At 35.3% G+C, this 9,828-nt stretch overlaps 2 protein-coding genes across 2 annotated transcripts; one reads left to right on the top strand and one right to left on the bottom strand.

Annotated features, from left to right (window-relative positions):
- The first annotated feature begins 172 nt into the window (after positions 1 to 172).
- LOC127502363 (NADH dehydrogenase [ubiquinone] 1 beta subcomplex subunit 1-like) lies at positions 173 to 1,255 on the top strand. Its single transcript, XM_051875270.1, has 3 exons — positions 173 to 313; positions 870 to 1,014; positions 1,101 to 1,255. Exons 2-3 carry the CDS (start codon positions 875 to 877, stop codon positions 1,135 to 1,137), a joined length of 177 nt encoding a protein of 58 aa, XP_051731230.1. The 5' UTR covers positions 173 to 313; positions 870 to 874; the 3' UTR covers positions 1,138 to 1,255.
- Positions 1,256 to 2,310: 1,055 nt separating this feature from the next.
- On the bottom strand, positions 2,311 to 9,593 carry riox1 (ribosomal oxygenase 1). Its single transcript, XM_051875269.1, is given in 16 exon segments — positions 2,311 to 2,496; positions 2,605 to 2,691; positions 2,769 to 2,868; positions 3,121 to 3,241; positions 4,375 to 4,482; positions 4,485 to 4,515; positions 4,595 to 4,699; positions 5,421 to 5,599; positions 5,696 to 5,730; positions 6,423 to 6,530; positions 6,613 to 6,719; positions 7,181 to 7,294; positions 7,378 to 7,477; positions 8,125 to 8,279; positions 8,355 to 8,495; positions 9,443 to 9,593. Coding segments are annotated over 16 exon segments (1,632 nt in total). The 5' UTR covers positions 9,515 to 9,593; the 3' UTR covers positions 2,311 to 2,427.
- Positions 9,594 to 9,828: the final 235 nt, after the last annotated feature.

Genomic DNA, 9,828 nt, shown 5'->3' with positions numbered 1-9,828 from the left:
ATAAGAAAAATCTAAAATAAATAAATAAAAGAAGAAAAAAAGAAGATTTTGGCTGGATGTAATAATTCTTTAGCCTTTCAAACTGTCAAAAACATCCAAATAATAGCAGAATTTATAATTTATTATAATTTACATTTATTTTTTATGATTTTATATCACCTTCACTTTTGACATATGTAAATGTGCACAATATATATTTGATAAATATGCACAGAAACATTAGAGGAAAGGAAAAGTTGGTACAGTCCAAAGCCCTCTAACCCTTCCTGCTAATGCTGCTGTGCTAATAATACACAGAGGAAACTAGCAGAAGGTAAATTACTCTAAATTCACATATATCTAATTAATAAACTTGTTTTTATATTGGTTATGAATATTAAAGATAAGTAAACCTTTGTAAGAGTTTTCAGTAGAATTAAGACATTAAAATCTCGTGTTTCTGTGAGGACGCGGGCCCAGAGCAGTCACCTTCACATCAACAAACATTGATAATGTGATGTTTTTCATTTCGACATTTCTATTTCGATCCGTTTAATCTGTATCAGTGTATATTAATGAGGTGATAATATGTTTTGCAGACAGACAGATCAATGAATGTTGCAGAATTACTGTTTTTCAGTGTCTTTCACTCCACATGACTGACATAATAATCATACACCTCACATATAGGGACAAATGTAATGTAGTCCACATTATGGACTACAATACCATATTTATTTATGTTTAATCTAACCAAAGCAGAAGACTTTGTATCAAAAGGTTTGTAAGATGATGAAAAACATACATTTAGTTAAGTGTGCCCAAACTAGTGTATATTAGAGGTGAAGTGAGATCATTAAACTTAATTTGCCTCTTTTCTTTAATCGCAGGCATCATGGTGAACTTCGCAGCAGCGATTCGTGAGCACTGGGTCAACATTCTGGTCCCTCTGGGTTTCGTCATCGGGGTTTATCTGGACCGACGGAATGATCAGAAACTCACAGCATTCAGGAACAAGAGTGTTTTATACAGCAGGTCGTATGACATCTAATAAAGACGTCTTAAAATCTTAGTGTGTCTTTGCAAATGAATCATGTCTGAATGTGTAACTGTGATTTCAGGGAACTGAAGCCAGGCGAGCAGTACACCTGGAAGTGAGACTCCTGCAGTGATATTTATTGGACCCTCTGCCCAGAATGTGTATATTGTCTGTTCAGCCACCATGTCTCTGATTTCAAGCATGTTGGTGCAATAAATGTTGCATTTAGTTCTGTAATGCCTTGTAGTTTTTATTTACGGGACGAGTGATGGGACATTTTGTTAGTTTGGTTGGTTTCTCTGTCACATTGCACTGGGTGGCTCCGACCACATTTAATTACATTTTATTAGTCCAAACTCTTGCTCCACATCGCAATCATCATTTAATTAATCAGATAAAATCTGATATAACTGCCTCATTCATTTGGTGTGATTTTGTTGCATCATCTGTGTTGACTAACATATAATTATAAAAATATATAATTTTTTAATTTCCCATCATGCTTTACAGGGCCTATTAAGATAATATGACCAAATATCATCTGCAATTACATATTTCTATGCTGTATTTGAATGCAATAGCATGATTTGTCAAGACACCAATACTAAACTGTTTTAATGCTGTTATAGCAACTTTACAGAAATGTTTGTTTTCCCAAAGTTTATGAATGGCCTTGGCAATGGACAACAAACACTGATTAAATATTTTAAGTGTTTGTATAACAATTATGTAAATATATATAGTGGCCAAAAGTGATGTCCAGACTAGGAAAATTGACGTCACCCTTTATTCAAGTATTATTAAAAATGTGTTAAAGATTTTGTAAGCATGTTGTGCTTGGAGTCAGTTATTTTATTTGTGATAACTCAACGAAACATGACAAATTGTGCAAACAAAAATTTTTGGCCAGGCTGACATACAAAGAAATTATGAACATGCAAAAACAAGAAAGAACCAGTGAAATATTAATAACTGATTATATTGTAGTTAATGTATGCTTTTTTCTTCTTCTTGTTTTTCTATGCATTTTGTTTTGCATAGTAAAAATAATACATGTAGCTGTAGTTTGACTTTTTTGCCAAATAATTTAGTCAGATAAAAACCTTAACCAAGTTTAGTGTTTTGTACCTCCTTCATATTTTAGTCATTGAAAACAAGTATCCCCTCTGGACATCACTTTTGGCCACTACTATATAATAAAATAAAATAAAATAATATATAATACACACACACACACACATTTACGACAGAGCTGTTCAACAAAAAAAAGAAACCTCAAAAATACTCTTCGGTTTTCTTTAAGATGTTTTATAGACATGGGATCACTTTAGTTTACAAAAATATGTAGTTTGGACAGATGACAAGCATATGATGTAGAACCCTCATTTTCTTTAGCCAATAAAATGTTTTTATTCAGCTGTCAAAGGCTCGGCTGTGCAGATCAGTCCCTTCTCAAACAGCAGCTCAGCCAGAGACATCTGCAAAATGAGATTCATTTCAAACACATGTGCACAAATGCATAAAAGCAATTTCAACATGTCCATAAGCACTAAAGTCCTGCATTTTATAACAAATCCATGCGGTACCTTAGCCTCCGCTGTCTCACATGGTAAACTGGCCACAGAAACATACTTGGGATATGAATGAATCAGAAACTCCACGGCATCTATGTGCTGTTAAAAACATCAGTCAAATGCTTAATAAATGTAAAAGCTGCAGTCAGTCATTTGAGACAAGAGTGCAGGTTTACCTCCGCTTTCATCTCAATGTTCTTGGGTTCTTCTTTATGATAGACTCTAGAGTTCTCAGTAGTGTAATAAAGATACACAGTGTCTCCATCACTGCACAACCTATGAAGACAAGTTATTTTTAATTCTAACACATGGATTAATTTTAAATAGCATTTATCACAACAAAACAACTATAATGAATGTATATCTTTAATTATACATTATCATATCCATCTGGTCAGTTATATTATTTCGAGGCACCCAAAGTTCTCTCATCTCATCACTTTATGCACCTTAAAGTAAATATAATGTATTTTGCTCTGTAGACTGAGAAGCGTTACAGAAAAAAAAATTATGTTCTGGATGAAGTACCTTGCAGCTCCGGCCCGAATCAGTCTGATTTGGGTTCGGCTCTTCAGTTCAACAGCCACATCAAGGGCCTCACCATCTCCCCATCGAGCAGGAGCCCCGTACACACTGCTGGCCTTCTCCTCTACAAAACACACAAATGCATTTTAATGAATGGACATAGCTCAACATACAGTATCAAACACAGAGCTTATATTATTGCAATATCTGATACAACACAAATACTTGTTTTGAGATTAAGTGTGTAATTTCTTTAAAAACAGAATTGCAAACATATTTTCTGAAACACAGAATTGATTGAGACAGATGTCTCTGACCTGTGTTCAGACTGCCAGTAAATATCAGACTTTTTTTTGCATATCCAGATTTTATCCAGATAGGGTTTTAAAAAGTCTGGACAGTAAAAAAAAACAAACATGAAATTGGATTTTTTAAAAATCTGATTCAAACTACATATGGAGGTTTGAAGATGTGGATTGGCTGGACGCTCTGGCTGCTCAAATCAGATTTCAAACTGTTTTTTGACTCTTAAAGGATGCAAACCAGTGACGGAAAGGCCGGAAGTATTCATACGGTGTTCAAATGGCATCTCCAAAGATTTCAGCATTTTCCTGCGTGACGGAGGAGCTCTGTACCGCAATTCGGCATGCCGCTTATTTGGAGAGCGAGATGATGGACTTCTATTTTTCCTGTATCAAGTTTGAAACCCTCATCACATACATGGGTACGCCTACACTGTTACCAAAGCAACCCATGCAGATATGTCTGGTCACACAAATCTTATTTGATCTGATCACTTGCATGTAATAAAGCGGACAGACTGCCTGAGAAGATCTGATTCGAGAAAAAATACGATTTGCCAGCAGTCTGAACATAGCCTATATGTCTGACCATTCAGTAGGGATATTTTTAAGCCAAAAAAAAAAAAAACAACAAAACAAAAACACATTTCTCTTTCAGTTTTGGTATGTTATTCATAGTTGTCAGTCACGTCAATTTTCAGGCCTGTCAATTTTCAGGCCTGTCAATTTTCCATTGGTTTAAAGCCACAAATATTTAGAACACCTCTCAAAAGACGTAGTATGCATCATCAATAAGGTGTATGTTGAATTTGTTTTTTTAATATCACTGTCTTACTATATTAGTACAAACCTGGTAAAAATGATTGGAAGCAGAGGAAAGCCTTGTTTTGCCCTCCATGTGGGCGTTCCTATAAGGGTGTGACGTCAAATGAAAACTATGAATTGTAAGACTCACCAGCGTTCAGCAGAGGTGGAAGGCAGTCGTGCAGGAAGTCTTTGGCTTTCTGATCTACAGCAGCATCAACTGGAGCAAAATGTATCAGTTTCTTTATCAGGCCCTGATGTGTGCAGTGAACTTGTCTCTTCGTGGGTCTTCCTGTTCACATGCACGAGTCATTTCAGTGTCAATATAGATCAGGAATCAACAGATATTAATAAAGTGTAAATACAAGTACCTTCTCTGAGTTCTGAACTCCCATGAACTGAAGGTAATCGAGCGGCAGCCCCTTCCTGAACTCAACGTCTTCCTCCATCGCAATCTCCAGAGCTGCTGGCATCAACTGCAAATCAAATATATTCACTGAAGTGACAATATCATTGAGTGAATCTTACATAGAAATATCCAGATCACATTTCGCCCCAAAAATCTAAAGAAATAAGCAAGCATATTTTCCTCCAAGCTCTCGTTTCTGTAATAAATAAATAAATAAAATACAAAATTATTAAATCATCCTGTTAAGACACTTTATTTATTAATGTAATACACAATTTAAATTGTGAATTACATTTGACAACTTACAAAATGTAAATTGTTGAGTAAATCTGGGTGAGTCTTACATAAAAATATCTAGAGCACATTTCACACCAAAAATCAAAGAATAAAGCAGCACATTTTCCCCTCAAGTAAAAATAATTATATAAATAAGATAAAAAAAATAAAATACAAAATTATCCTACTACTGAGAATTAGGAAAGGAGGATTTAAATGTGTTTAATTTTCATGAAAAAGGAGGGGGAAAAAACACTTCAACAATTCAAAAAAAATCTTAAAGGGACAGTTTATCCAAAAATGAAGAAAAACACTAATACTTTCAACTCTTTTATTAACCATCACATGAGGGGGAGTAAATGATGAGAGAATTTTCATTTTTGGGTGAACTATCTCTTTAATAGCCCTAAAATCACTTTCTTTAGGAAAAATGTTTTTTTTTTTCCAGTTGATTTGTGGTGTAAAGATGTTTTGACAGTTTGTGAAATTCGTTTATCGATAAAGGCTTGTACTTTCAGGAGCAGATCTCCCCAGCTGTTCCTCTGGTAGGAGGAGACGGTGATGTGCAGCGAATGAACGTCAGGCAGACAGTCACCCTGATGGATGAAGCCACGGGGAAAATACAGCAGATCACCAGCTTCCAGCACCACGTCCATGATGGGCTGCCCGATCTCTTTCTGGCTGAAATTAGCTTGAGGAGAAATGCAACAGACAGAGTTTATCCCCTTTAAAATTAATAAACTACTTGTACTTTTCAGGTTAGTTAGTACGTAAAGACTGTACTTACGACTGGACACCAGCGGCAACACTTCATCTTCAGATCTGAGGGACGACAGAGGAGCTACTAGTTAATACTGCATCTCTTCACTTGGTACAGTCAAAGATTTTAGTTTACTTTTTCTGAGGTGTCTGAGTCTGACGTTACAGCTAATGTTTAAAGGGGTCCTATTATGCTTTTTTACATGTTCATCTTTCTTTAATGTGTAATGTTGCTGTTTGAGCATGAAAAAGCTCTGCAAAGTCCCTCCAGTGGGAGTTAGTCTTTATATCAGTGTCACTGTTTCTGAACTCCCTGAAATGCCTCCATTGTAGTCTTGAGTTTTCTTCCGGAAACGAACATATCACAATATTCCTCTTTTAAATAATTCCCACCCAAGGCATACGCTAAATAAAAGGGCGAGGCCTGGTTGAGTTAGTTTGTGTGTTGAAACTGGTGGTTATGGTAAGGGGCGGGACATTTCCCAAACACATTCAAAGTGCTTGACCAATCACAACACACTGCTCCAGCTGACCAATCAGAGCACACTGTACTTTTTGGAAGAAGGAGCTTCATAGAAACAGGAACTAAACAGAGCGTTACTGACAGACTGGGAAGAGAGGAGCTGCAACAATGACAAATATGTGAAAAATAAATGAATGTTTTTTGAACATTCAAGCATGAAAACCTAATCTAGTAGAGCCCAAAAACAAATCAAGACTGAAAAAGCCTCTTTAAAGCATAACTGATCACTCACCGAGGGTTGTATACTCTCCAGTGCTTTTTGCCCTCGAGCTGCACAACGAAAGCCTCTATATCATCATAATGAGGAGCAAAACCCTGCGTCCCCGGTGGTGTTAGATATCTGAAAAACATATCACAGGTAAATGATAATTGACAGTGAAGAATCTGATATTTATGAATAATGTTTATGCATCATCACATACACGTTTGCGCCCGCCATACTGCCAAACTTCTCCTGAAGAATGGAGAGCACTTGCCACACAGTGGAGGAAAACGCTTGAGGATTGAGCATTCTGAGAGAGCAGCCGCTCTGACAACAGACAACAAACAACATCTGTCGATAAACTTCACACTTTCACGGTGGAATAAAAACTAAAGGCTTTATAGAAGTGTTATGTGTATAGGGGGTGAAGCTGAATCTGACGCTCCCCTTAACCAGTGAAAGGATACTATGACAAAGATATCGCTTTAAGCACCTTGTATGAACCCTGTCAAAGCTGAATTTTCAGCATCATTACTCCAGTCTTCAGTGTCACATGATCCTTCAGAAATCATTCTAATATGCTGTTTTGATGCTCAAGAAACATTTCTGATTATCATCAATGTTGAAAACAGTTGTATTTATATTTGTGGAAACCGTAGAATATATATATATATATATATATATTTTTTTTTTTTTTTTCTAGGCCAAAAATGCCAAAAAGCCAAAAAATACCAGTAATCATAAAACACATCAGTTTCATGTATTAGGGAAATGTTCATGATCTGTACCTCATAAAAATCCCACACTGTGTACGGTAACGCTCTTCCTGGAGGATTGTGTGTCTCTCTATTTCCATTTGTGTAGCTTGTCACATCCAGGTTCACTCCATACTGCACATCCTCCTGAACAAAACACTGAACATTATATCTGACAGCGACTTTAGATATACCGATTCCCTCTCAATCAAAGAACAAAAATTGCTTACGTTTCTTAAGATCTGGTCAAACTCAGCAGTAGAAAAGAGTCCTTTGTAATAATCGGGTTTCTGCCGTTGGATCAGCATCGGTTTCTTCTCCCAGTTATCTCTATAATGTGGACAAAACAAGACATCTTTGATCCAAGACAACTTCTAGTAACGTTTTCGTATAACTTACTAAGCAAATCTAATGTAAAGTGCCTGAGATAATGATCATATTTCAATACCAATATCAAAAGAAACATTCAACATCATTTTCATGAAAAAAGTAGTTGACCACAACGCAGAGCTGCACAATTAATTGTTAAAAGATTGCAATCTCGATTCAAACACCCACGCGATCTTATTTCTAAATGACACAGATTCAGCTCTGTCTATTATATTATATACATCTGTCTAAGTTTTGACAAGTACGATAACAGCAGAACTTTCAAATTTACGTTGATAACAGTTTATAGTTTGGATATAAACACTGATGTTTATAAAAAATGTATCAATTACATTGTTACACCAGTAGGTGGTGACAAGTGGCTGTTAAAAAAAAAGTTGTCGTCATTGAATCATTCATTCACAGTTTCAATTTCAACTGCTTTACAGAAGACGATACTGTCATTTTTCAGCTAAAGTCATTTGAGTGTTGATTCAATTCGGTTCAACAACAGTGCCAATTTTGCAAAGTTCATCAATTATGAAACTAATTCAATTTAGCTGTAAGTGTGTGTGTGTGTGTGTGTGTGTGTGTGTGTGGTCTCAAACCTGAGGAAGCTTTTTTCTTGGACTGGGTGAATAAGCCACTGGAACAGTCTGTTGGCTCTATCTCTGCTGTTGTTGACCTTCGCCAGATCCGTCAGAAGTGTCTCAAGAGCTGGACTGACAAATCCTTTTCCGTCATCTGTCTCACAGTCCTTCTCCTGGAAAAACAGAACAGCATGAGCTTCAAATCTCCACTGATAATCCTGTATCTGTTGATGTATTTAGACACTTACACCTTTAGACTTCTCCTTATCACTGCTGCTGGGCCTCATGTGGGATTTCAGGGGTCTAATTCTTTTCTTTTTATTTGATTTCTTGTTTAATTGGATGCCATTCTCCTTCTTTTTGATTTTCTTTGCTGGTGGAGACTTAGCCTGCAAAGCAGAAGTCATGCAATTAAATTTACAGCCCTGACAAAAAATGGTGGTAATAACATGACGGTAATACCATGGTGTTTCTTTAACTCAAGGGTCTTCAGTCTTTTATTTGCACCCCAAAATGTGATCATCCTGGTGCATGGGACACCCATCTTAAAATTTAAAAGGCAGCAATATATTTTCATGTACAAAGACCACATTTACAGGGTGAAAAATTAATATTATAAATATGCATAAAATATTATTTAGAAAATGCTTCTACATTATTTTCTGTACTCAATATAGTGCTGAACTGTTAAATTTATTATTTATTTATTTAAAAAGATTTTAATCAATTTTAATCTTTTTTAATTATTTTATTCAAGCTATTTATTTATGTAGGTAGTATAACCTTATTTTTTATTTTAACATTAATAAATGTAATATTTTTTTTATTTTAACATTTAGAAAATATTTAGTTTATATGCTTCTACATTATTATTTTTTTCTACTTAATATAGTACTGTACTGTTACATGTATTATTTATTTATTTAGTTTTTTTAATCAGTTTACTTATTTTAATCTATTTATATTATTTTATTTATTTATTTAGGTAGTATAACCTTATTTTTTACTTTAACATTTACACATTTTCACTCCCCTGCGGACCACGGTTTTAAAAAAAATGTTGAGTTATAATGTATACCATTTAATAATTTTCATATTTATATACAGTGGAATTTAAATGGCAATCAAACGAATACTTTTTTGTTAGCGAGTGAAGAAAGAGGTTTTGAAGAATGTTTATGTAATATGTTCTATATTCGATTTGTTTTCATTATATTAGAATTCAATATTGATGTGATTAGGTTAACAACTTTTCACTGAAATGAGGTTTATGTTCCCCCGTAAAAAACATTCTGCCATGCAAAACAACACAAATTTCTCAAACGCGACTTTTTACCTGCACTTCTGGTTTTGCTCCTCTTGATAATGACTGATAAATAGATAATGCAGACATGTGTTTTCTCTCCATGTCTCAGTTCTCAACAGCAGCAGCAGACATGAGACACATGAGACCTTTTCTTCTACAGAAGACAATACAAACAAACAGCGCTCACACTGCCACCTACGGTCTGGGGCTGCAACGACATGTTTAAAACAATTCCCCCTTACTACATCCGCCCGTGTATAATACATCAAACACACACACATATACACGATTATCAGTGATTTAATTATTCTAAATTTATTTTATGCTGATGTATTATTACCCAAAACCCACCAGAAGTGCTTGTAAACAGTCTCGACGCGCTAAACGCTAGATGGCAGCACGCGCATGCAATGAAC

This window comes from Ctenopharyngodon idella, chromosome 20 (genome assembly GCF_019924925.1).
Source record: "Ctenopharyngodon idella isolate HZGC_01 chromosome 20, HZGC01, whole genome shotgun sequence".
In the NCBI taxonomy this organism is placed as follows: Eukaryota; Metazoa; Chordata; class Actinopteri; order Cypriniformes; family Xenocyprididae; genus Ctenopharyngodon; species Ctenopharyngodon idella.
Note: the sequence above shows the minus strand (reverse complement) of the source record. Positions and strands in the feature narration are given on the sequence as shown.

Coding starts and splice junctions, on each gene's coding strand:
- LOC127502363 (XM_051875270.1), top strand. CDS start 875: ATGGTGAACTTCGCAGCAGCGATTCGTGAGCACTGGGTCAACATTCTG. Junction 1,015..1,100: donor AAGAGTGTTTTATACAGCAG/GTCGTATGACAT, acceptor CTGTGATTTCAG/GGAACTGAAGCCAGGCGAGC.